General features: G+C 43.0%; 1 protein-coding gene and 1 long non-coding RNA gene across 2 annotated transcripts in view; both read right to left on the bottom strand.

Annotated features, from left to right (window-relative positions):
* Nucleotides 1-8,097: 8,097 nt before the first annotated feature.
* LOC135187295 (uncharacterized) lies at nt 8,098-10,207 on the bottom strand. Its single transcript, XR_010307295.1, has 2 exons — nt 8,676-10,207; nt 8,098-8,563 (listed from the first exon to the last, which is right to left on the bottom strand). It is a non-coding gene; the product is annotated as an uncharacterized LOC135187295 (long non-coding RNA).
* Nucleotides 10,208-11,842: 1,635 nt separating this feature from the next.
* The window catches only part of VMP1 (vacuole membrane protein 1), a 76,720-nt gene continuing 60,711 nt past the window's right edge, over nt 11,843-27,851 (bottom strand). Inside the window, 5 exon segments of the mRNA XM_064165925.1 lie at nt 11,843-12,096; nt 12,099-12,146; nt 12,149-12,173; nt 13,476-13,578; nt 25,447-25,508. Of these exon segments, the coding sequence (XP_064021995.1) occupies nt 12,032-12,096; nt 12,099-12,146; nt 12,149-12,173; nt 13,476-13,578; nt 25,447-25,508 (303 nt within the window). The 3' untranslated portion in view covers nt 11,843-12,031.

The following is a 27,851-nucleotide window of genomic DNA, read 5'->3' as shown; positions in this document are numbered from 1 at the left end:
GAAGGCAAAGAGAAAGCAGATAGGGTAAATATAACAAGTAACTTAGAAAAAGCTACTTGACATTTATGACAAAACATTTGACAATATCCTTCTTGCAGTCCACAGTAAATAACCAGCAGCTCAAACTGGGTTGTCTCCTGTTTTCACCGATTCCTGGCTTAGGAACTTCCTCTCAAAAGGGGAAGACACAATGATCATGGCTCAACTATCAAGCCTTACCCCAAGTCCCTGCACTACTCAGTAAAGTCTGAGGTTCTGGGAGTTCAAAACTAGATACAACTTTTGTTAGAGAAGATAACTTTTGTTATCTGTCGTATTTTAATACCTTTCCCTTAAATCACTTCAGGCAGCTCAGAACTGAGGGGACTGTTCTGATCCAAAGGGCCCGTCCTGGTGGTGGAGTTTTGTCAACTTTCCACCATTGCCCTTTACGTTGGGTGTTTTCACAGAACGGAGAAAAGATTGCACAAGAAGTTAAGATAAACAACACAGGCAATTCGAGTTTGCAAGGAACAAAGGGTCAGGAAAAGGAGACAGTATGGTGAGGTTCTTCCTCCTCCCTCAAAAGGCAAAAGGATGTTTAGCAACGCAGAAATAATTTTCCATGTTTTCAACAGATCTCAGACTGAGAAATTCTTCCAGTATCAGAGATGAGAACATATAACTCCATGTCTGAAGACATGCCCAAGTCCCAGGAATTCATGCTCTGCCTCACTGTGCCACAGGATAGGTTAAAAGAGATTTTTTTAAGTGACAAACAAGTCCTCTCACCAACCAGGAAGAGAACAGCAAATTATTGTACTGTATATCAATGATTAACTTTATTGCAGATATAACCTCATGTTATCTTTTTATAATCTGAGCATGGAACAAATCCAGCAGGTGCTTATTGCACCTATGATGACACAGACCCACCTTAGCCATTTTTTAAATGGCTTTTGTCACTGATAGTTACTGGAGCAGGATATGTGGAGCTTTTCTGGTTTAAGTCTGTTGGCAGAATTTGGGTCATGTCACCCAGGCAACCAGCAATAGAACAAGGGGACACAGTCTCAAGTTATGCCAGGGGTAGGTATAGGCTGGGTATTAGGAAGAAGTTCTTCACAGAGAGAGTGATTTCCCATTGGAATGGGCTTGCCCAGGGAGGTGTTGGAGGCATCGTCCCTGGGGGGTCTTCAAGAAAGACTGGATGAGGCACTTAGTGCCATGGTCTGGTTGATTGGTTAGGGCTGGGTGCTAGGTTGGACTGAATGATCTTGGAGGTCTCTTCCAACCTGGGTTGATTCTATGATTCTATGAAAACACAGCACACAGCTAAGATACAAAAAGCCCCTAAAGCAAAAAAAAAAAACGTCCTTAATCTGTAGTTGTAACATACAGGAAACTATTCTACAGCTCAAGGAGAAGGCTTGGCAGGTTCACAGCTGCTTTAACAAGGTACTTAAGGACGTGTTCATAGTTAGAATTTGGGGGAATACTCCTAATTCCAGAGGGAAATAAAGTTTTCCAAAGCAGCAGTAGAGGATCACAACCTTTGGCCAAATTTTGATGACACAGATGCCTCAAACTAGAAAAAAAAAAATCCTCAAGTCAAAACCAGAAGATTAAAAAAAAAGAGAGAGAGAGAATGAAAGGAGGTGGAAGCAGAGGTGGAGCTGTTAGAATCCCTTTCATTGCTCTGGGAAAGATTGACAGGAATTGTTTTAGGCATCTCCAGGATTCTTCCTGTTGGCATTTTTCATGGCTGACCTCAGTTCTGCAATTCTCACACCCTTTCCCAAAGCAAGCCTTAATTTTTTGATTTATGGCTGGATTCCTCTTTTTTCCCCCTTCCCTCCACCCAGATGTGGAGAGGGTCAAGGTGACAGGAAGTGAATGGCTATCAACAAATATTGATCATCTCCAATTACATTAGAAGGCAGAGTAGTCATTTGTGACTTTAGTGATAAAATTAATGAAGTAAATGGTCAGAGCAGAGGGCCTATATTTCATTAGGGATTAAAATTAATGAGGTAGATCAAAGGTCAGCAACAAGCCAGTGGCTCCACTGGAGGCAGGAACCACAGCACCAGAGGCCTTGACCTAGCTGTTTTAGCAAACTGCCCCACAGGATGTCCAATAAACCAACGAACAATGCATCAAATCTCACCATTGTGTTTTGTAATGGACAGGTGCAGCTCACTTGGAAGCTGATTCAAGGACTCTGACTACACTACAACAGACATATTTAATGATCAGGATAACTTTTATTGGGCCACATAAAACCACCCAAAACAGGAACAAAACTTAACCTGTTAGGTTTAAATACTTTTTGACTGTTTGGGAAGTGTTAGGGCACTAAGGTCGTTGTAGATACACTTTACTTGCACTGAAGTACATGTGGTGCTTCTAGGTTAGCCTGACTACCAGAGCAGAGAAGATAGAAATACTACTGATAAAATATAGGAAAAGGGTTTTCAAGAAGATTTCATACAGAAGATTTACCAAACTTGAAACAGCTCAAAATAAATGACAAACACATGAGTGTTTCCACATCAACCAGGATTTTATCAAGGAAGCTATATTCAAACTGCCAGCTGATACACCACTGGGAAACATTAAGGTACAAAAGGATATCAGATGAATAATTAATTCCCTTCTGCATTTGTTAATAAATTTAGCAGACAGAAATGAGACGAGGAAGCAAATACTCAAAAAGAAATATCCTCCAATACCTTGAAGAAGTCTGTGTTTTGCTGGACACCACTTTAAGAAGTGCACGAGAGTCACCAGCAATGTGATTTATGGATCTGATACTGAGCTGCTGCCTTCCCTCTACTGCTTCCAAGGGTAGCCCAGACACAGCCTTACCAGGGCAACAAATTCAAGTGGAGGCTTCCTCCTCAAGCTCCATGCCTCTGGCTTCCTACCCCACCTCTGCCCAAGCTGCAGAAGTGCAGCCTGGATGCTCAGCTTTTAGCTCCTCTGGATGGAGAGCTGATAATCCTGAAATTTAACTACGGAGCCCTTCCGGCTTTTTCAGTCAAACTCCAAGTTCACAATGGTCCCTTTTGGCTCCACATTGTATGAATCCTCTCCCTCTAGACAGCCACTTCCCCTCTGTCCGGGTGGGGTAATGAGTCACCTACCTCCATGAATCAGCTGAACCTGCTTAACCCTTTCCCAGAAGTGAGACAGCTGCAAAGAGGAAGGTGTTCAGCCAAACGTTATTGCCAGCCACAGGGAGCATGCTGGGAAAAGGTGAAAAGAGCCTGCAAGGAAAGATCTAGAGAAGCTGCTTCTGTTCATTTAAAGGCAATTTTCAGAGGCTACTCTGGAATGTTGTATCCAGTGCTTAGCCCCTCAGTTCAAGAAGGACTTCAGGAAACTACTTGGAAGAGCCCAGTGAAGAGCCACAAAGCTGCTGCAGGCAGTTGAACACCTCCCTGTGAAGACAGGCTGAGGGAGCTGGGGCTTGAAGCTGGAAGCAGAGAAGCCTGAATAGTGACCTCATAACTGGTGATAAAGATGTGCAGGGCAGTTGGGAGGACAGAGCCAGGCGCTGCTCAGGGATGTCCAGCAACAGGACAAGGGACAATGGGTGCAAGCTGGAGCAGAGGAGGCTCCACATGAACAGAGGGAAAAACTTTTCCACTGTGAGGGTGACAGGGACTTCTATGAGAACGTTTGGGTGGTCTTAAGTTTATGATTGGAGTCAATGATCTTAGAGGTGTCTTCCAACCCAAACGATTCTATGAAGCAAAGCCACAGGCCTATTTGTCTGTGTGAGTCAGGTTGCAGAAACTTTCTTATCTGCTAAGTCTTAAAAGCAACGTTTCAAAAATATGGAAAGTGACACCATAAGAGAAAAATCAGTACAATGAGGATGCTCTCTAGGTCAAGGCTCCTATTTCAAAAGTAAGAGCAGCAAGCAGAGAAACTAACTACAATAAGGCACTGATTAATAGGAGAAAAAGACAGAATAAACATTGTTTGAGCTTCCCTGAGCTCCAAGAAATAAATACCACCTGATGTGGGGTATTTGCATTCAAATGGGTGCCTTCTGCAGAAATGTTATTGTACATATTTGGTTACATGTGCAATGTCATGTTTATTTAAAGGCTCACCAAAAAAACAAAACCCAACACTTGAGTTGCCTGAGAATGGTGTAATTGTGGTCAGATGGCATGATTTAATTTGAACTTTTGCCCAGCAGTTCTCCAATATGTAATAGATCATTTACAGGAGCATGTAAGTGGAACAGCACCGAGAGAGCCAAATGGAAAGCAGCCTTGTCCCACACACTGAAGGTGTAATAAAACCCTGCCTCTGCATTTGGCTGGCAAGGGTGGCTGTAGCTGCTCGTTAGAATATCCTCAGTAAGAGAGAGCTGGGCAGTGGTTCAGAGCTATTGCTCTCCAGATGGCTCAGAACAATGCTGAGTTCAAGAAGATGTATTTCCCTGTAGGCCTGCTTGCTGCTGGCTCTTGTGCCTTTCTGCCACTCGCACAGAAAACAACAGGAAATTTCCTCCCTGGCCTACCTGGGGCAACTTCAGCCTCTGTTATTACCTGATTCTGGATCATCTAGTCAGCAGCTGCATTTATGTAGTTATTTGATGTTGCAAATTAGCAATTTCTCCTTCCTAAACCAAATTTCAGTCAAGAAGCCTAATGCACCTGATAAAACAGAAGCATAAATTGGACAACTGATGAACACAAATCCAATGAAATACTCTTTACCCAAGAAGAAAGTGTCCACACTGGACATGAACTGAGGTTTCCACACTATCTTCCTTTGGAAAGATTTAGTCAGGCTTCTCCACAAACCCAGACTTCTCTGAGTGAAGTATTCCTATATAAAAAATAGACAAAACCCTAATATGTGCTGTGAAAGGGGAGCTTGTTCTTCAGTGACATTATAAAAGAATCCTGAATTTGCTTTAGTACACATGGGATCTTGTTCAAGCTGAACAAAACTCCAGCCTGAATTTGCCCAAAACTTGATGAGCACCAAGGACAGACAGGGCTATGGGGAAGATTGAGAAGAGACACCAGTGGCAGCTTTAAGCTAGAACTCTCATTATCAGCTCTGCCAAACAACATTTAACACTTCCCTTATTCCCTTAACTGAATGATCCTCTCTCTGTCACAGCTGAAAAGTCTTGCCAGAGGCTCACACAGCAGATTTTCACACCTCCCTTAAGATCCCCAGGCTGCTCCTGGGCAGCCACCACCATTTCGGTTCATGCATAGATGCTGCAGTGTGATTTGCCACGTGGTGGCTGTGCACATGCAGAAGTGTTTAAGATAGGTTTTTGTAGAAGTTAGAGGAGGCAACAGAAATATAATCACCAATGGCATGAGCACAGATCAAGCAGAAATACTGTTTAGAATATTTTTTTTCTCCCCATGCATTACTTTGAGTTTCACTGAACACCAGCTTTGGTCATCTTAAAAGTTCCTCTTCCTGCTGCTCCCCACCTAAAGCCTTGCACAACACACATGGGCGCATGTGACTGCCTGTCACAAGAGGTCAGCTGGGCTGAGGCAAGACAGAGAAGTCAAGGAATCAGAGAAATATGTTAACAAAATATCCTCAATATTCCAGCTTTCAAGAAAACAGCTGCAGCAAACAAGCACCGAGAGAAAAGCACAACTTCTAAAGACCACAGAACTGCAGGACAACAATTGCCAGCTTCTTTCCTGACAATAGAAAGTAGCACAGGGTCGTTGCATGCAGATGGCACAAACTGTGAGGAACACGTCTAATCTCTTACATTATTTCTTATACTGTCTCAAATGGTTTGGGGCAGAATTTAGCCTCCTGAGGTACACTGAGCACTGTTAGTGCTAGTGCTCAGAACTCTGGCTCACAGCTTCCAAGTGGAAAGGTTTTGCACCTTGCAAATGTCACACGGATCAGTTGGTACCTGAGTGAGGTAACAGGCAACTACCTACAGATTGATGTCATCAATTATAACTGTGGTCACAACCTTGTGTAAAACCAGGCCACAATTTGCCTAGCTCTGAGAGATCCTTGAGATAAGTCCCATACTGCATGGCAAAACATAACAGCACTACCAAGGCCACAAGGAAACCTACAAGATGGTTAGGACCCTGCCCCAGCAGGGAGGGGCAGGTCCTGCTTGACCTGCCTGATCTCTTTCTATGAGCAGGTGCCTGGTGAATGTGGGGAAGGCTGTGGATGTAGTCTACCTGGACTTCTGCAAGGCCCCTTTGACACTGTCTGCCATAGCAAACTCCTGGCAAAGCTCCTGTGGCTTGGACAGGGGCACTCTTTGGGGAGTTAAGAACTGGCTGGATGGCCAGGCCCAGAGAATGGTGGTGAATGGTGCCACATCCAGCTGGCAGCTGTCACTGGTGGTGTGCACCAGGGATCAGGATGGGCCCAATCTTGTTTAGTATCTTCACTGAGGAAGGGATTGAGTGCCATGGTTTAGTTAATTAGGTTAGGTGATAGGTTGAACTCGATCTCAGGGGTCTTTTTCAACCTGGTTAATTCTGTGATTCAAGAAACAAGAAGTTCCAACTAGCTCTCACCAGGAGGCATCAACTGCCACATTAGCATAAAAAAGAAAACCCCTAAACCCGATGTGTTCTATCTTAAAACCACACATGCTAACACACAGCCAGCCCCTGACAGGACCTCTCAAGCAGGAAAAGCACAGCAGTCACCACAGAAGACACCAACTGCCAGGTTGTACACGGAGAGAAAGCAGTTTGAGGCCACGGGAGAAGGGTGCGGCTTTGCAGGGTGCGGGGAGCAGGGAACAATACATTGAGCTGGCAAATCCAATCCCTTGCCTTTCATCAGGAAATAGCAGCCAGTTTCCTTATTACCAGCTGCCGGGGCAACTCATTTAAGCTTCTTGGGAAAGCAGAACAATCAAGCTGGGAGTAACCCCCTTGCAACACAGACGATGCAGCACACTTGCTTCTCCCTATCTGAACAGCTTGACAAAGGAGAGTTAAAGAAAGGTGACCTTTGATTTAGTGCTACTGTTGTCAACGCTCTTTGAATTGTTCCATTAGTGAAGAAGAATAAAAATCCCCTCCAGCACTGTCAAAGGCAAACTAAACCAAAACCTGGCCCGTTTCACAGGTCCACATTTGTTTTACCGCAACTGAACATCAGTAGCAGTGAACAGAACAGGCTGGATGAGTTCACAGCTCAGCAGCCTCCTCACTTGAAATTCAGCACAGAGTAGCTGTCAGGTGATGGGGTTTTTTTTGGACCACATTACCATTTTGCTGAATTCTTGATGCATCCCAAGAAGCCTGCTGAGGACTGCTGGGCTCTCTCACCTTGTTCTTACCTGGGAGGTGACAGAGCCAGACAGCGTTTGGGCAGTTGATGATAGTTCCTGTATTTGAGTTCGTTTTGCTCTTTGGCCAACAAATTCAGGCTGTCACAGCTTCCCCCACCCACCACTACCAAAAGCAGCATTTCACTGTCTATTATGAGAGATGACTGGATGCATCAACAAGCAAGTGAAATGAAGAAAGAAATAAATGCCAGCATTTCATGCTCTCAGTTAAGAGCTTCAAATTAGGAAAGTCACAGCAGGCTCAGAGTTTTCCAGTCTAATCCTTTTAAAAATGAGTTTGCAAGAGCATATGCAAATATTTACCCTCAGTCTAGTTGTGAATGCTTTACCAGGGTGTTTCACAGGGAGACAGTTGCTTCTCTCCCTGTTTCCTGAAGAGTTTACAACCTCCACTGAAGCTCCAGAGGTTAAACCCTCACCTGGCCCAGACTGCTTTTAGGGAGGCGAGGCAGCACAGCAGCAAACTCTCCCTGGCTTACAGCTCTCCCACTTTCACCCTCCACTTGGTGCTTACAAAGGCTTGGGCAAAGGACTTACTGATTTTCCTTCTTCCCCTCCAAAAATAAAATCAAATATACAAATTTACAGTAAAAACTCTAGGATTTTAAATCTCAAGAGAGCAATTTCAATCCCCTTATCTGTAATTCCATCCAACCTTTTAACAGCTGATTACAAGGTATTTTTAAAAACATGTGCTTCAAAGAAAACTGAACTACTTTTACCTCTGAGCAACACCCCCAAATCACCACTTTTACACCTGCAATCAGTTATGCTCACTAATATTTATATTTGTGCTTGCTAATCAGGGAAACATCCCCAGTATCTGTGTTTGCAATTAGCACTGCCTGCAGTGAAAGGGAGGCTGATTCGAACAAATGAAATAATAAAACCCAAAAGCACAGCAGGGAAGGACTTTCTGGAACGGCTTTAAGCCATCTTCAAGTATTAATGACAAGTATCTTTTAGCATGAACAGGCAGCTGAGTAATCTCAAAGGGAGCTGCTTTAACAAGAAACTCAGTGTGACACTGAGATGCAGGCAAGAAACTATAAGCAGAAACAGGGAGCAGGAGGTGTCCGGATGGTTTTGATGGAGCTGAGGGAAGTGTGGAACTGGATGATTCATCTCACATGGCCTCCACTGGTCTCTTGGCTCAGCCTGGCACAGATCAGTCTGAATTTTTCAGCTTTACATCAACACAGTTCTTGCCCTGATGAAGTACACTGCATCTGCCTGGGAGAGGGGCACACCAGCATGCTCACATCTCACACAGCCGCTGCATGCAGTGCACAGGTCAGGCAGCAAGTAGAGAGAGAATCAAGAAGAGGATTAGCTGCAATCCTACCTGACCTCAGCTCTGATGTGCTGCTCCAAACTGTCAGGCTAGCAATACAGCCAACTTTCTGCTTTGCTTCCTACCTACAGTACACTGCTGAAAGCAGAGATTCAGCCATGCTCCACAGGTAAGACTGAAAAAAAAAGCAATCTCTATCACCTCAAAGTCATCTCTGATGTTTAACCAAACATTAGTTGTTGGGAGGGCTCTTACTTCCCTGTGATTTGCAGTAATTCCCAGGGAAAATATAACAAGCAAAACAATTTATTTACTGTCTAAACTGCAAGAAGAATCAGCTAAAGTTTCTCTTGCCACAGAGCCCACTTCCGATTTTTCCCTAAGACACTTTAAGCTGGATGAGTGACTGCTTCCCCTGTGTCACTGAACATATGTGCAACCAAAAGGAAGCTTTGGATTAAGGGAGTAAAACATGTGCCGAAGGCTCTGGGTGTTTCTTCAAAGCCACAAAATGCAAGTGCAGATTTCTCTTCTAGATCACACTCTCTGTGGGGCAACAAATTTTACAGCATTAAAACAGCTCAATATGGAGAAATGGGAACAACCCAGCTGAAATAAACACCGGGAAACAGTTATTTGTTGGTTTATTTAAGCAAACACAAAACCATTTGCAAGTCTCATTAGGTTTGCAGAACTTTCTATTGTTTTTTTTTTTTTGCCTTTTACCAAGTCTCATTATCTCCCAGCAGCTAAACAGGTAGAGAAGCAAGTAGAGTCACAGGATCCCAGGATATTAAGGGTTGGAAGAAACCTCTGGAGATCATCCAATCCAACCCCCAGTCCCTTCTTGAAAAAGTGTTCAAAAAGCTTCAAAAGAACAGCACAGACACATACAAAGAGGTTATCTTTTGCTCTAGATGTATGTAAACATATTTAAATAGAAGGGGGAGAAAGCTTTCAATTTGTCTAGTGAGATTTTGCAGTAAGCCAGGAGTCATAATTATGGGGAGCCTGCTAAAGCATTTAGAAAGATAAAGTTTATTGGCTTGAACTGTAGGAAGGGGTTTTTTAGCCTTTTTAATTACTGTTTCCACAGTCTCCTCATTTCAATCTGACAGCACACAGGGACCTCAACATGTCATTTACTCACACAAAAGGCTTTAAGACACTGCCAGAACTGTGTGAAGTAAACACCAGGCTCCCTAAGGTGAATGGCAGATTACAGGGAAAAAAACGCTGCCACCAGACCCAGGGAAAGCAGCAAACAGCTGTTTGGCTCATCCAAGAATCCTGAAGAAAAATGAAACAAAATGCTCTGAGCCCTACTGTGATCTCCTACCAAGTGCACAATTAAAAGTTTTAGGAGAGTGAAAAAAGTGAACCATAAACCATAGCTTTTGGAGTGTGCATTGTCTCAGAACAAGTTCTTTGCTAATTCATTTCAAAGACAGTACTTGAGCCAAAAAGTGACCGAGCTGCTGGGGCCAAGATTTAAGAAACATTGTTCACCACAGGGGCAAATGAAGGGTATTTGTGCTTTTAACTACTTTGTCCAGTATTTACTTTTAACCTAATCATCAGCTCTAACCCAGAGAGTGCCCCATTAAAGCCTTCCCCCCTAAGTTCTACAAGAAACATACAGGAGAAACATTCCCAAACCTCACAGAGGACCCAGGTGAACCTTTCAAAGGTGTGTCTCACGCAGACTGTTGTGCACGACTTCTCGCTTCCACCCTGAACTTAAAAAGACACTGGATGTGCTTGCTGATGTGTCATCGAAAACAGCTGGATGATGGATGAGCAAACAGTCAGATGAAGATACCAAAATGTCAGACAGCCTACCGACTGTTGTTGCCATGAGATCCAACAGTCAACATCAGTCGGATAAGCTATCCGACAGGATGGTAGGGGCCATGGAGATGTCACGACACTTGCCAACACAAGAGCACATTCAAGCAGGATTGAACGAATTGGTGTTCTCACATCTTGCTCCACATCTGCCCTATACCTAAGGGTAAAGCTAATCTACGTCAGAGCAAGATCTAACCTACGTTGTGCTCACAAGCCTCCTTTTTGATAACATTAATTGAATTCTATGAGTCTATGGAGAAAGGCAAATAAATTCTTGTTACTCACACCCAGGATAAAATTAAAAGCAATGGTTCAAAGGCTCTTAGAGTAGTAACGCAGACCCAGTGGGATGGATATCTACTTACTAAAGAGGGAACTTCTAATAGTAGTTATGCTCATGGACATTAGACCTGGAACACACACCCATTCATAACAATGCTTTTAAAATAGCTGAAAAGCCTAAGGTTAAGGTTCTCTACACCACTGCTGGCCTTGGTATCAAATCATGTTGTCAGCTGGGACCCTTCCCCTCCTCTCTTCTCCTTCATTGCCTCTGCTGCTGTCATCAATGGCCAACCATCTGCGAAGAATTTATGATAACAATACTGGTAGCTATTTAACTTGTCTGTGTTTAACCATACTTCAAGCAAGTGACATCCTTTCTACTGCCTTCTGCTAAGTAAAAGTTCTTAGGAGAACAACAACAACAACAAAAAAAGAACAATAACAAAAAGAAACAAAGGTTCAGCACCATTTGTGCAGGAAGGATGAGTAAGCATGAGGTTCATGGATTAAGGCTTAATAAAGAAACTAAGGAACTGAGCCATACAAAAGCCAGAGAGGAAAAGAAACAGCTTTAAAAGACTGACACAAGAAATTCTGGAATGATCAAAGATGCCTTTATAAAGTTTTATCTCACTTCATTCTAAATATACAGAATAAAAAACGTCAGCTTCAAGCATTTGGACATCAATCATCCTCTGCTAACATGAAGTTTAAGAGGGTGCTTGTCCAACCATGAGCACGTGCAATGCAATGGGACACCAGAGGATTCAGACAGAACAGCCTTGCCAGAGGGGACATGCAGCAGTTTGTATCCGATCTGTGTTCATTTATATACAGTTTGATGGTCCTTGAAAAGTTATGGCAGAGGAAATAAAAAGAAGGCAAATCAGCCACCCTTTGAAATTAGAAGTTACCCTTAGGCCAGGTCAGGAGTTAAATCAGGAAAATGGAGAGTATTGAAAATTATCAGTTTGGGAAGTAATTTGGGGTGGACAACACTTGTGGTTAGTTAAGGTCACATTGTCCAACCTGCAGAACACAACTCAGACCTGGAAAGCTTTCAGTCCTTACCTAACAGTTTGTCTCAAAAACATGTGCCTAATAATCCAAATTACTTTCCAAATTAAATAAAAACTCGTTAGAGTTGAAAATCAGATGGTACAAAAGTTTTCCCCGTTTTGAATAACGCTGATTTTTTTTGTTAGACATGTGAAAGAGGTGCCATTTTTTCCCTGTCTCCTAAAACCCATTCCAAGGGGGTTTTCCCGAGCTCATTTGGTTTTTTCTTCAGAGTACATCTTCTGTTGCAGTCGTTTGGCATAGCTCTGGGCCATGAGTTGATTATAGACAAGATAAAATAACAAACCATGAAAATCACCAATTTTCAAACATCCAGGAGAGCCAATTTTCCCCCTGCAGAGACAAAACAGAAGGGGAGAGAAAATGAAGATTAGGGGAGAGCACGGTGGACGGAGCATTTTTCCATTTTCTGGGTGCAAGGGAAGAGCTTAACCTATTTTTATTAAGTAATTAATCAAATTAAGAACAGGAACCGAGTGCAAGCTGACAGGATTCCTGCAGGTCCCCCCGTGAAGCCGACTTTAGTCCCTTGGAAGACAATGCGAAAGGCTTTGCCAATGACACCGCGGGGCAGATGAGGAATCCTCCAGCCTCACCAGCGTGCTCCTGACTTATTGCTCCCAGCATTGTTTCTTCTTTGCTAACAATTCAGAGTTCAGAATTAGCAACCCTTGACTGTCATTCCCAGTCGTGTTCATCGCAAAGAAAACAATCAGGCCATCGGCAGGCAACGTTTTTCTCCTAACCTCCCACATTGTGTTATCTCCCCGTTAGGATTCGATTCTTGGTGTCACCAGGAAAGTTAACCTCGGCAGCCTCACTTCCAGCGTTTTCCACGGCTACTCTCAACTTGGATTTTGTGTTTGTCAAAGGAGGGCAGCAATGCACTGCACAAAAATGACTCCAGTGTGCACAAAAAGAATCTGCATATTTAGTTAGCCCAGCCCTGATCCTCCCTGACGGAGTCTTTTGTGGTAAGAAACGGGTAGAGAAGTATTTTTAAGAGCTAGAAGTATTCCATGTGAAATCCGAATCAGACGAATGGATTTTGTCTACAAATGCTTTGCTCTCTGAAGGAATTCATGTCCAAGTTGCTCTGTCCCCACTGAAAAGTCAGGACATGTCTTTCAAAACACTTTTTACTGGGGGGGTTGTTTTCTAAAATGCTTCTTCAGCAGGAAAGGGCACTCCTGTCCCTTTGTAAGGGCTCTAAGCACTATTATAATTTTCCTTTCAAACACTCCAGGTTTGAGGATTGTCTCTTACTGGCCATTAAGCCTCCTGAAGCTCTGATGCTGCACACAGATACCACTTCACACGGAAATGCAATTCCTCTTTCCAAATGGGCAGCTAAGAGAGACAAGATCTGCCACTGTTTTTACTCTCCTTTCGTTATTCTCCAGGAGCTTTAAATCCTGCTGCCTACAACTACAGTATTAATTCTAATTCCCAGATTTTCAAAACGAGTCCCAGCTTTAATTCCCGGATTTTCAAAATGAGATTTTTATCTGTATCCCTCGGCAGGTCTTTGGAAAGCAGAAACAAAAGTTACACTGCTAAACCTGACAAAAGACAGCTAGAAAAGGCAAAAATTAACTGGGGAGAAGAGAGGGAGGGAGGCAGAGAAGTTCTTACCTGTGGCACGCCACTGTCAGATTTGTGGTGAAGTTTTATCCTCTGAGCTTCCAAATATTCTTGAAATGGCTTCTGAAGAGAAGGACCTATACTTGGGATAGCACTGTTGCAAGGTTCATCCCAGAGAACAAGACAAAATAGGGGAGAACAAGAAAAAAAAACACAAAACAAATTTTTTTCCTCCCAAACTTACCACTTTGACCTAAATAGAACAAAGTTCAGACTGAGCAACAGCCCGGCAGGGCAGTGCTACTGGAGAAAACAGATCACACCAAATAAAGTGCATTTCATCATTTTTTCTCTGCCACTTCGGAAAGGGAAATTATTTCCCCAGATCCTCAAAAAGTGCTTCAAAAGAAAAAGCTTTTCGAGCAAAGCAGTGACACAGCACGCTGCTGCTAGCAGAGAAAGAAGCTGTGAGCTGCAGCATTTCCTTCGAGCCCAGGAGAAGGCAGCTGGGGCAGCGCTGAGAATCAAATGAATGACTTCTCAGAAGTCCCACATTTATCACCAGCAGTTCCTGTAAGAACTGGTTTGAACCGATTAATAAGGAAATGACTTGTGCTTGTGTCATCCCTCGGTTAAAAAAGAAACTGCTCGCCCTATGACTTGCCCTATCTCCTCAAAGGAGCCGGCCCCCTTCTCCAGCTAAGTCCTTATTAGGACAATCTGTGCGTCATCCTTACCCAAAAAGAATTGCATTAGCGAATTCTGCAGGCGCCTCCCACAAGTCAGTGATTAACAAAGGACAAAGGGGGAACTATGAACCCTTTCCTGAATCATGCCATGGTTTATGGCAGATGACTCGCACAAAAGCTTGCAGTACATTACTGAACACCTTGTTCCTGCGTTAAGGGTGGCAAGAGCACAGATTACGCTTTGGAATTAACAGACCCTCTCCCACCTCAGCGGCGCGAAGGTGCTGGACAGGCTCGCAGCAGCCTTCAGCTTCCTTCCTGCAAGCGCCACGGCTTGTCCTGACCTCAAGCTGAAACAACCACGGTGACTTCTTTTCAGTCTACATACACACAATGCTGTTCTGCGGGAGGTCCGCGGCGCTTTAATAAGTGTTAAGACACTTTAAACCTCCCCAAACCGAAGTATCACACAGGAGAAACCACCACTAACACCACCAGCAGCTGAGAACACCAGCACCATCTAAAGCTCCCAAGCTTTCATCACATACATACACCAACACTCCTAACTCCAGCATGGTAGAGTTCCCATTGCTGATAAACAAATTTCAAAGAAAATAGCTTTTTTGTTTGTTTGTTTTTAAGGAAATTAATATGGTCTGCATTAAACCCCCAAACAGCTAAATTTCAACCTTTCCGTTCCAATTCTTTACACTTCAGGCAGGACTCAGTAAAAACACACCTCTCACACACCAAGACACAGAGAAGCTTTACAAATGATCATCTCCTCTCCCAGGGACTGCAGAAAGGCTGCACCTCAAAATCTCAGATATCTACAATGATTTCAGTCTCCCGATCTGACACAATGTTGCCTTTTCTAGGCTAAAGCCCAGTGAAAAAACAGCAACTTTCTAATCACAGGACATCTATCAAAACGCACAGACCCAAGAAACAAAGTAGCTCACTTTCCTCCACTAAATTTCTTCCTTCAGTAGAGCCAGGGGCAACTAATTTTTTGGGAGCGTATTTCCAAGAACAAGATTGCTTCTCTCATGATTCACCAGCACCATGGTACAAAGGGGTGAGTAAATTCTGTGTCTGGATGGGTAACATTTCAGACAGAAAAGGAGGAAGCAGTGAGAACCCCAGGTCTGCTCCAGCCACCTCACACACTGCAGTGTAAACGTCTACCACTGATTTCTGTGCGTCAGCCGCTACCACTCATTTCTAGGGCTTCAGAACCATGGCTCAGGAGGCTGAAGACTCGTGCTGGAAGCTCTCCGAATCACAAGTCACAGTTTGAAACATGAGTTACATTTTGAGGTTTCTTTTCTTTTTTTTCACATGACACTTGGAAGCCTGGAAAAGCTCCTGAAAGGTAGTAGTTTACTTTTAAACTTCTGCATGATTATGAAATGAAGAATATTTTGATGAGGAAAGATGAATGACTAACAGAAAGGTTCTTCAAATGCCTCCATTTCTGCCTGAAAGCTGAACTATGTGCCCAGTTAGCATGAAACAACAGAACAAAGACATGAAAGCCAAGTTCAGACAGCTCGAAGATATCCTGGTCCATCAACGCTTTTATTGTGTTTTAATTGTTGTATTTTATTTTTTTTCCCAATTAAAATATTCAGCTCTTTTTACTCTTTTGTGAGCGTGACTGAGAATTAAGTGCACAACATTCACCGTATTAAAGCTAAGTGAAGAGCTGCAAGATCCTGAATGCAAGGACCTTGGCTTCTGAAAGTCTGCTATATTTTGCATGTTCACAGAAGTTTTAATGCTGAAGGAAAAAAAAAACCAAAAAGCAGCATAAATTTAAGCAAAGAGTAACAGGAAGCAGAGTAACACTTACAAAACCTTGAATTTACAGTCCTAGGAAGAAAACTCTTGAAATCCCATTTCAGTGGGACAGTATCAGTTTGGCAAAACTCCATCACTTAATCAGGCAGCTAACATTTGTCACCTAATATCCAAAGCAAAGATGTATTCTAAGATCTAAAAGTCTTTGAAATCGGTTTTCATTTTACTGAATTAAAACCAAGTGAGTGGTATTCCCACCCTAGTGAAGTCCAGCTCCCTAACCCTGCTCTTCTGAAAGCACGAAGGGGAAAACCTGCAGCACAAAATTTCAAGGTTTACACTCAGAGCAGACACAGGTAGAGGCAGAAGCAGCAGATCTGCATCAGAATTCTGTGCCACTCAGCAACAGACTTTAAGTTACACCTTCAAGAGTGCTGCACTTCCAGAGTCTAGAGGCAAACCACATCTGACTTCGGCAGTGAAGATGCTGGAAGATAACCCTGCAGAATTATCTAACCGTAAATCCTTGCATTTTCCTTTGAGAACCAGACCCATTGTCTTTCAAATACAGAATATGAAAGGGTAAGAAAATAAAAGGCCCTCGGTGCACAATAAAACTCAGCTCGTCCACACTTTGTAGTCTCTATCTGCCAAAACAAAACACACACACACACAAAAACCCCAAACACACAGCCTGCCCTCCCTTCTTAAAGGCTTAAACTGGAAGTCTCAGCGAGCTGCTTAAGACTCTCATTAAAAAAAAAGAAGGAAAAAAAAAATCCTTCATCAGAAGCTGTCAAAAGGAGCACCCAGACAGACTGCACCACTTGCTGTCCTTGTTAGTAATTTTGCAGTTAGCAGCAACAAGGATTTGCTCCTAGGAAGAGAGGTGCTGCTGTCCTTGTGTGTTCTGCCCTTTCAACATTTACTTGAAAATCAAAGACAGTTTTTTACCAAAATAATTCGGGAGTGTGTGTGGGGGGGATGCTTTGTATATATTTTTTTTTAATTATTTTTTTCTTGGTAGGAAAAAAACCTTTAAAGACATTTAGATGGTGACAAAATTTTAGGAACAGTTCAAGACCAATTCTGTTTTAATTGATGCCATTTCTCTGCTAGAATGGAACAAGGTTTCAATTCAAGAAATTGAAACTGAAAAAAAAAACTCTCCCCGAAAAAAAATTGCACTTGCCTTTGGTACAGCCTAAATTCAGGAAAATCACAGATCTCAGTAAAAAACATTCCTTGCCTTTTTAATACTTCAACATCAACACCCATTAAGGATTTAGTTTCAGTGTAGAAAACACTGCTGAAGCCTCTTTACAGAAGATATTAGCCAGTGTTTGGAATTAAATGGATTATTAAGTTGTGTTTTATTATTACAATTATAATAATCATTAAATTATTGTTAACTTAGTACTTTTATAATTCAGTTTATTATTATTAACTTTATTATTATTAACTTTATTGCTCATTAGGTTGCTTAAGTAGTTTATTAAGTTTATGATTACTTTCACTGGTTTTATTATGTTACTATTTGTTATTCTTCTTTGCTATTACACTGTGAATATTTTGTTATTATTTTATTATTATTTAATTAAAAGCCACGATTTCTAAAAATTAGGTGGTTTTTTTTTTTTTCCCAGCAACTAAAGAAAAACTTCACCTCTTAACTGAAGCCCCACACTACAGGGACTCTGCAGCAAAGCTGGGCTAGCCTTAGTTTAAAACTTACAGCACATTCAGAGTCTGAGAATGTGACTCCCAAAATCTCTCCTGCAGTTTGAGCTACACTGTGTTTATCAGAATACAATGCACAGCTCTTTGCTGGCTTCCCAAAGACTGAACTTCGATGGCTGTCACTAGTCATGAAGTGGTAGGAAAGATTTGGGGGAAATAAATCTTTCTAACAGGCTCTTGGGAGCTGTAGGTAGGAGTTTTCCTCAAGTGCCCGTGGATCAAGCACTAAAGAAAAGCTGGGGCGTGGAGGGGGGGAAGAGAACTCAGGTATTTTCCTTATGCCCAGCTTCACAAGTAGGAGAAAGTTGCTCAGTGCCCAGTCAGCTGCAGTTTTTAATTGAGATTAAAAATAATTCTTTCAAATCATTTAAAAAAACTTATCTTGGAGGTGTTTTTCCAGCCAAAATAATTCTGTCGTTCTAGTTAATCATTACATTTGCACTTCTGGAAGGCCTCTTTTCCCATCTTTAAGAGGGCAGACAACTCCTGACTTAATGCCATTACACATTACACACTGGGCGCACTGAGACTACACCAAGCTGTGCTGCACTGAAGGACAATTCTCTCTCAAATGCTGTGTTTCAGTAGCAATGTCTTAACATTTCACAATAGCTCTATCAGTCCAGGATTCAGGATATGAAGTTCCCATCTTATCAAAACACATGTACAGAGTCACATACTCTGTCAGACAGAAATGATAGAACCAGCAACTCTCTTTTCAAGAAACTCCCACTCTAGGCACATTAATCCAGTGGGGGGTTTGCTGCTAATGGAACTGTCTCCTTTGTAAGAGGCCTCTATCAGCAAGTGATGAAGAAGCAGCTGATGAAGCAGTTCTTAAACCCCACTTATTCTGATGGAAATTAAAAATGTAAATAAGAACTTCAGCGGCATTCAGTTCTGAATGTTCTCCCCTATTCAGCAGCTCACCAAACAACTGGATGCAGCTCCCCAGTTGTGATGAACAAGAAGCGTTAAGCACTTAGAGGTTTTAAAACATGGAAGTCTTATTTTATCATGGAAATAGCAATCCAAAGGGAAATGAGAACTACAGGAATTGAAGAGATGGTGCAAAACAAGGCTCCCGGGCTGCAACCCACCGAAGCCCTGCTTGGAAAGGTGATGCAATATTGAGTCACAAGCCCATTTTATGGATGATCTTGCTAAGATCCACAGCCTGCTAATTTGGAAAAAGCGTTTAACTGTTAACGCGGGGGCTGGCTTTGTCAGGCTCTCTGGCACGTACACTTTGTCCTCCTCGCAGCCTGGGGACAAACAGCAACGTATACATTTTGCTCAGATTCAGCTATGTGAGCTACTCCAGCTAGAGAAAAACATCCTTTTAGGAAATGCCAGCCCTGCGACTCCAAACGAAGACAGCAGTGAAAGAAAATTGGAAACAACAAGAAAACCAAACTCGGGGAGGGGGAAATCTCACTGCGCCTTTTGTCAGCACAAAGCCTGCAGACATCCAGGGTCTTGGGCTGCAGTCCTGGAGCAAGCATGGCCCAAGGCCAGGGATTAACTCCTTCTACAAAAAAGGGAGTTAAGTGGCACTGAAGAATGTGACAAGCAAGGAGGGAGTATGCTGGGATGGAGCCTTCCCTCCCTGTACCTCCAACATCTTCAAGTAACTTATTTAGAACAGATCAGCTATTGACAGCTGGGCCAGAAGAGCCCAAGCAAAGGCTTTCACCTTTTGAACAATTATGCAAAACACCATTAAACCATCACACCCAACAGCAGGCCCTCCCACACCGACTTTCTCTGCACATTTCTCTCACATTTCTCTGCACCCCTGTAAGAACATAAGCAAAGACGCCCTTTGAGGGTCCCTCCCAACCTGATGCAGTCTGAATCTGTGTAAAAATCCATTTCGCAGCTGAAAATCCCCAAGGCATTTAGTGACAGACACCAGATTTGGTTCTTTTAGCCATCCCTCTCTCCAAAGGAACTGGAAGCTTTGCTCCAGCATAGCATCAATGCCCTTCTAAGCCAGACTCTCCACCAACCACTGAAAAAAACAGACTCCAACGGAAATATCTTTGTGCCACTGAGCAATCAGTGAAGCTGCTCAACTCCCTCACTAAACAGCGCACCTTTCTTCCTGCAAGGGAGCTGAACCTTCAATGGTTAATTTTTTTCCAGACAGTGATCTAAACAGGCTTAACGGTTAGTATTTTAATGAGCTGTCATTTCCTGTGCTGATAAAGGTTCTCACAGTATTTAAACCATCCATTTCCCTGAGGCTCTGCCAACACCAGGACCCTGCAGTGACTCAGGGTGGACCTCAGCCTCCCACTTGACTCAGCCCTGACAGATGATGCTGCAGCAAACCTGGAGCCTGGCTCAGAGCGTTCGCGGCAAGACCTGGGCTCCCAGATTGGAGGAGTAACCACAGCCTTCAGCTTCTATCACTACCACTTCGGCCTCAGAGCGCTGGGTGAAACTTCAATGTTATCTGCCTTCAGCCTTCTAGAACTGCAGAAAATAAATCTGGTTTATGGTCAGGACCAACAGAAACATTTTGGGGGTTAAAAGGCTACTTGGCAGATTCACTTGCTTTACAGAAGGAAGAAAGAATTTGAAGATTACTAGGCTAAAATTGTTCCACATTTGATGTCATTTATACCTGGAGTTATGCTCCAATAGCCACAGTAACCAAGCTGGCTACAATTGTTTTTGCTTTTCTTGGGACATTCTGTGATGTTAAAATTGATGCTTTCAAAAATAGGAACTGCAACATCTCAGAACTGCTGGTTCTTAACTGTACTCAATACTGCTCTTTGCAAGGAAACTCCTATTTGTTTTTTACAGATAGGTTTCTGTACACAGTTAAGAAAGCAGCAGCTCTGCTTGTTCGGAGTTAAATCCTACAAGCCTTTTGCAAATAAACTTTTACACTTCTGTTGTGATCCACTGGAAGGTTTTCAACAACAAGGCTACTCAAATTTCATCCACATCTGTGTCCCTTTCAAGAAGCTAAAGGCTTTTTTTGCGCAGAGCTGATCTATTGTGCACGGGGTGTATTGTGAAGGCACAGTCCCACAGGTTTCTGATATACTTGTGGGAGGAGAGCCATTGATTTATTGCACCAAGAAATGCCAGGTGTACTGGTATAACCTTCCAGGAGCAGCTCTCCCAGGAGATCTGGAAGCTCCTGCCCTGCTACCCAGCCACTTCAAATCTCTGTAGCAGAACTGAATCAAACCCAACGAGAAGTATTGATTGGAATCTGTTTTTCCTAGTACCCTTTAGTGAAGGTGCCAATCCAACAGAGCAGGGACCTTTCTGGCATGCACTCAAGCTGAAGGTCCACCAAGTCAGAAAGTGTGGTTGGCACATCAAGCCTGACTCCTCTGATGCTGCTCTAGCTGGAGCAGCACTACCTGAAGCATGAGATGACCTGGCCACACGATGGGGTCAACCCTTGCTGAATGCCTCCTGAAATCCCATGGCTCAATGTACATCAAAGAAAGGCTCTTTCCACCCTAGAACAACCGATTTTCACTGTAGCTTCATGACTCACACAGAGAGAACCTACACCTACATTGTGATTTCTTTTGGGAAAGAATAACACAATCTTTAAGCAAAGTTTCCAGTTACATCAGTCACCAGTTGTACTTTTCCTCCTGAAAGGAATATCGTGCTCCTTGCAAGAATCAACTGAGATTAAGTTGTGAAGCAAGGAATTACAGCACAATAAATAGCAGCAAACTGGTTTGTCGAGGCAATGGTTCAAGTAACTATTTCTCCTTTAAGACAGGCAATCGCTCAAAGTGGCCTGCATAGCTGGGGAGCATGAAAGCTTACTGCACAAAGCCCAGCAGGTTAAGAGCCTCTTCAGAAGCACTGATATTTTGGGGTAGGTTTTTCAGAGTTTGTTGATTTACACTTCCCAGTGCTAACGTGGCACTAACAAATGCACTTCCCAAAATCCGTGGAAGCATGCAGAGGTTTTTTTCAGCCAGGCATTTCACTGGCTTCTATTTAAACGTCAATGTAGTTTATTGACTCAGTTCAGTAATTGAACTGATTAGCTCTAGAATTGGCCAGGCACCATTTGCAACAGGCAGGGGCTCATTTTGCTGAGAAGATGACATGCCTGGGGTACCAGGAGCACTCCTCAGTGCTCACACTCTCCTTCAGTAACTAACACAGCCTCTAATTAAAGCATTCTGCAGCCTGCTGAGTGAGTTTATCATTAACTATAGTCAGTGAATCTGCCTGAAGAGTGGGATTTGTCCCCAAGGGATACAGCCCTACCACTTGCCACAGAAGTTCAACAGTTGATGAGTTGAAGGCCATGTGCTATCTGATGCTATAAAAACCTGTTTATGCTATAAAGCCTCTCTTTTTAGGTTGCCCAGGGAGGTTGTGGATGCCTCCTCTCCCTGGGGGGTGTTCAGAGTCAGGTTGGATGAGGCCTTGAGCAGCAGAGTCTAGCTGAGGGGTGTCCCTGCCTGTGGTAGAGAGGTTGGAGCAGATGATTTGTGAGATCCCTTCTGACCTGAGCCATCCCACGATTCAATGACTTTTTCAACAGCCGTTGAAGTTCTAAAGCTCTTAGCTCATTTTCACATGAACAAGCATGCTGAATTTAAAGATAAAAGTAAAAAGAATCAGTTTTTTTTCCTTTCTGAACATTTATTTACCCAGAACTGCTGGCAGCCAGTTCTGTGGATGCTTTGTGCTTTCAGGACTATTTCTTTTAGCAGTATTCTGGGAATTCTTAATCCACATTAGCAACTGCCACTTCAAAGAAAATACGATGGTGCTTAAAAGCAGTATGCTTAGGTTGACTTCATAAACAGTCCTGCAGCTGTAGGTAGGCAAAATAATTTAATGGAAAGATTTAAGAGCTAAAAGAAAACCCACAACACACATGATAAAGAAGTATTTCAGACAGGCTAAGTTTGGCCTTAAAGCCAGCACAAAAGCTGTTAGAAGGGTGATCAGTAAGTTAAAGTCTCCAAGTGACAGAAAGCAAGGCACAACTCTCAGACACCATCTTCCCTCACAAAAGCTCAGGGAGGGAATCCAGCCTGAGAGTAAACATTCTCCTCTGCCAGCATTTTAAACAGCAACAACACAGCTTTAAACTATTGACTGGCAAAACAGGTTGAGAATTACCAGAGCCAAGGGAGCTACCTGTATGTTTCTAACCCTCTTCAGCTCTGATTTCCAGACTGCTGCTGGCTTCCCTTTCCATCCAGCCATGCCTCCTCATCCCAACAAGGCTTGCTGCCATTTGCCCTGCTGCTGCCACCTCTCTTACCTTTTCTTCTACACCTCCTACCAATAGTGCTTAACACTTTGTTTTCTAAACAACCTCTTAAATTCCTAACACCTTCCCCCCACTTTTCTTTCCATATTATAAACAGTATTTTATGACCCTTTAGTAGTGGACACCTTGACAAAACTGTAAAATCAAATTACCTTAAATGCTAATAAAGCAGCCTGGTTATGGTAAGCTCAGTGTGCAATGACGAGCAAACAACTGCTGAGCCAGGGCTGCAGGTGAATCATTTTGGCTTTTTGACTGAGACTCATGTAGTTAACTGAGAAATTCTCCCTGGCTTATTAAAAAAAAAAAAAAAATCAAAGAGCCTCAGAACTTTTATCTCATAACTCAATCTTCTGTCTAGATTTTAGCTCTCCTGTATATTAATATATTCATTATTTCGGAGTATTGTGCTTTGACATTTCCTATTGTGCAAGAGCAATATCCCAGACTGACAAACTCTCAAGTCATTGTGTGGGATACAATTTGGTTAAAGTAAAGTTAGCGACCATGAAACAGAACTGTATTTTAATTTAATAACAAGGGATCTAATACAAGCTATTGTTGACCATGTTTTATATTCCACTCTAAAAGAAATTGATGAGGTAATGCTAGCAGACAGCTTGAGAAAAGTCAATACCAGGACATTCCAAAAATCTCACTGTCTCCCGAGAACATTTCTGAACTCTGACATCAACCATCTAACAAAATCCCAATGCAGCAGAGGCCTTGTGAACGCATTCGAAGTAATTCGATGCAAAATTATCTCCAAGACAGATGAAGCAGGGAAAAAACTACCAGTTTTGGCTCAGGGGTTTGCAGGAGAGTAAATCTTTGGAAATACACCTGAGGTAGCAACAGTGCTGATCAAAAGGCAGCAGGAAACAGAGTGTTTCTACTCTAAGAAGCTAACTAATGATGGCTAAAAGAAGCAATATTTCTCTCTTTCTCTCTCTCTTTTTAATAATGTTCAAAGCCACATATTAATTTTGAAGTTTGGTACAAGCCAGATGCCCAATCAGAAGATCAGGAAGTCATAAAGTCAGGCTTTGTTTGATTAATGCGATGCCCCAGAATGTTTCTTCTGGTGCTTCTTTGCTTTGTGTGTAGCATCACAGCTGCAAGTTCACATATTCTACAAGGAATTCTTTCCAGCCGTGCTTGAGGAGTGTGGCTTTTGGGACTTGATGTGAAAATAGCTGTTGCAGTTTGGACAGCAAAGTGTCAATCAATTTGCCCCATGTAACAAGACCTTGGAAAAGTAGACACCTCTTGGAATCTATTTTATGGATCCCTACTAGGTATCTAGTTTAGGAAAACCAAACTCAACCCAACCAACCAAATAAAACTCCCCAAGCCCCTCTACTGAAGCACACAACACTGGGGCTTTCTATTGAAATACTAGAGAGACATTTCCAACTTTAAGCCTCTATCCCTAACATTAAACTGAGCAGTGCACTGGAAGCAGGGAGTGGCTTTCCTCTCCAACACCATAACCATTCCCTTGAAGCCTGTGCATGAACTTTTGATGCAATCCATATGATTTCATCTAGTTGCCTAAATTAAAATTAATTAAGCTGCATACTTTGCATTCAAGCAGTCTATGAAACCTTTGCAGGGTTGGAGAGGCACTGTTGCCACATTATGTGCTGGATTAGCAGGCAGGAACTGTTAAATCAACAATGGATCTTGAAGTTACCCAGAATTTCATGACTGAGCAGGTAGAGATGAAGCAAAAACCTAAGGCTTCCTCCTCAGTGTCCAACCTTCACCTGAACTCAGAAGCAACATAGATCTGTGTTGGTCTAATTGTCTTTTTGGGGCTTTTTTTCCCCCTAACTGTCATTAGCTGGGGTTAGTTTTTTTTCTTTTAATTTGAATCTGAGAATCAAACTTTAAAACAAACAAACAAATAATTCAAAGCAATTATTAAATAAGCTAGTCCAAAAATAATCAAGAAACAAACATTCTCAAAATCAATTCATCTACAAAACCTGATATTTTCTCCTATGGGGGAAAAAAAAAAACCCAAGTTCAGTGAATGGAGATGAAACTCTTTGCACCCATTTTCTCATTCAGGTATTTTAGGTGAGGTTTTAAATGCCTGAGGTAGTTCAGATGATGGAAGATGTTTGTTGTCATGTTAGGACACTGCATAAATCACATCAATTCTTTCATTTCTTTGGTTATATGCTCACACTGAATAAAATCTATCAAAACCTCCAGTCCGTTTGCAGCTAGAAGTGTAGCTGCCTGTAACTGGAGGAGCTGTGTTGTATTTCTGGGTGTAAGTTAACGGTTGGCAGTACAGACTCAGGCCATCTGACCATCTTTCCTACCTGAAGCTCTTGAGGTGAGGAACTAAGCTGCAAATAAGACCCAACTTCTGTGTTGACCAAAGCTTGCCCTTGGGAGCACAGCACAGTTTTCAGCACATCTTATTTGACTCCTCCAGTATTTTTCCACTAAATGGGTGAAGGTATCAGCGTGTCAAAGCATTACTCACCCGATGAGGGACACCATCTGCTCCACTATATGCTTGCTGAATGTTATAATAACGAAGAGTTTCTGTAGGAAGGAAAACATCAGTTAGAGGAACATTTGATCAGAAGGGAAGCAGAGACAATAAGCTATGGCAGCTGATGTTCCTTTCCAACCAAACAGCCTCTCTCCAGCACTCACACACAATTCTCCCTCTTCTTTTCTTTCAAGACCTTTATTTTTCAATACTCTTTCATACAAAATCACAGACTTATCCAGGTTGGAAAAGACCTCTGAGATCATCGAGTCCAACTTATCACTTCTAATTAACTAAACTCTGGCACTAAATGCCTCATCTGCCCTCCTTTAAAACACTTCCAGGGATGGTGCCTCCACCACCTCCCAGGCAACCCATTCCAATGCCAATCACTCCTGCTGCAAAGACACTGCTTCCTAACATCCAGCTTGAACCTGCCCTGGCACAGCTTGAGGGCTGTGCCCTCTTGTCCTGTCTCTGGGTGCCTGGGAGAAGAGACCAACCCCACCTGGCTACAACATCTTTCAGGTAGCTGTAGAGAGCAATAAGGTCTGCCCTGAGCCTTCTCTTCTTCAGGCTGAACAACCCCAGCTTGCTCAGCCTCTCCTCACAGGGCTGTGCTCCAGCCCCCTCACCAGCCTTTGTGCCTTCTCTGGACACGTTCAAGCATCTCAACACCTTTCTTGAACTGAGTGGCCCAGAACTGGACACAGTACTCAAGGTGTGGCCTGACCAGTGCTAAGTACAGGGGGAGAAGCACTTCCCTGATCCTGCTGGTCACACTACTGCTGATACAGGCCAGGATGCTGTTGGCCTTTTTGGCCACCTGGGCACACTGCTGGCTCACATTCAGTTGGCTGTCCACCAGTGGCCCCAGGTCCCCCTCTGACTGGCAGGAGGCAGGAGAGCAAGAATCTGTTTGCTATTCTCCTTCCTCATAGATTTCATTGCTCGCAGTGTTTGTGGAGCTTCTGTCACCAACCAAGCTGAGCTGCCCAGAAGCCCAAGGTCACTTTACTCCGTCAACAAAGTTTCAATGGAAAAACAGTCATCACTGTGCAGAGAAATTCACATCCCCTGACACAGCCACACCAACTTCCACGTCACAGAAGTGAAAAATAATAGAGCTTTTAGTTGCTCAGTTCACGTGCTTTAGACAGAAGCACAGCAGAAACCCTGAAGAACAAAGGAAGAGCCATCAGGTACCTGCCTGTTCAAAGAAGATTCCCTGTCTCTAATCCACCAAAGTGGATTCCCTTCTGGAAGGGACCAGAAGCACCATCTAGTTCCAGCCCTGCTGCTGTGGGCAGGGACACCTCACAATAAAGCAGGCTGCCTAGAGCCTCATCCAGCCTGGCCTTAAACACCTCCAGGAATGAGGCTTCCACCACCTCCCTGGGCAACCCATTCCAGGGTCTCACCACCCTCATGGTGAAGAACTTCTTCCTAACATCCAGTCCGAATCTACTCAATTCTAGTTTTGTTCCATTCTCCCCAGTCCTATCACTACCTAACATCCTAAAAAGTCCCTCCCCACCTTTCTTGTAGGCCCTGATGACCAGACTTCTCTAACATACGACTTGTTGTGCAGAAGATCCAACTGCTCATAACCTTATCCCTCCCTTTCAACACAAGTTTAAATTTTGTTAAGGCAGCCAGGGCTGATTCCACTTTTGTCCTACATGACAGCTCTGTTCCCTTGCAGAGTAAGCAGGGCCCTGTGGAGCTGTGTGCACACACAGAAACAGTTCCCACAGTCTCCTCAAAGCAATTTAAACATGATCTAACGAGAACTGCATTCGCTAGTCTGGAAAGAAGGGATGTGACTAGCAAATGGTTTTGTGGTCTGCAGGAAGAGGCCAGTTACAAGCAGCTCCAGGATGGCCACTACACCAGAGCCACTCGCTTCCTGTCTAGAGAAAGATTTCATTAAGAGCCTTTTCCATGACTCTTACATTTCCCAAATTCCAAATTACAGCAAGATCACTACAAAACATCCAGGCTATTGCACAAGAGGATGCCTGAAACCAAGCATCTCTGACAAGAGAGCTCCAATAGCTAAACATATTACAAAACAAGATGATTTACCAACTGTGCAGGACACTGGGACTTATTTTCTCACTTGCATTTGATCTGAGCATGGAGCACTATAAATTAACATAGAAAAACATTCTGCTAGCTACACAAAACAATTAAAGAAAGAGGAATATTACACAAATACTCTTGCACTTCCCTGTGTTGCCAGAAGAAATTCCAACAGCAGACAGATTTAAAAGCAGAAACAGTATAAAAAGTGTGGAGAAAAAGTTGATCTATCACAATAAATGAAAGAATTTTCAGGTACCTGTTTGTTTTCTGGTTTAGGACTAGGCAAAGTAAAATAACCATTTACA

The sequence above is a fragment of the Pogoniulus pusillus genome, chromosome 27 (assembly GCF_015220805.1).
Source record: "Pogoniulus pusillus isolate bPogPus1 chromosome 27, bPogPus1.pri, whole genome shotgun sequence".
Lineage (NCBI taxonomy): Eukaryota > Metazoa > Chordata > Aves > Piciformes > Lybiidae > Pogoniulus > Pogoniulus pusillus.
The sequence above is the reverse complement of the archived record's forward strand: the minus strand, read 5'-3'. Positions and strand labels throughout refer to the sequence as shown.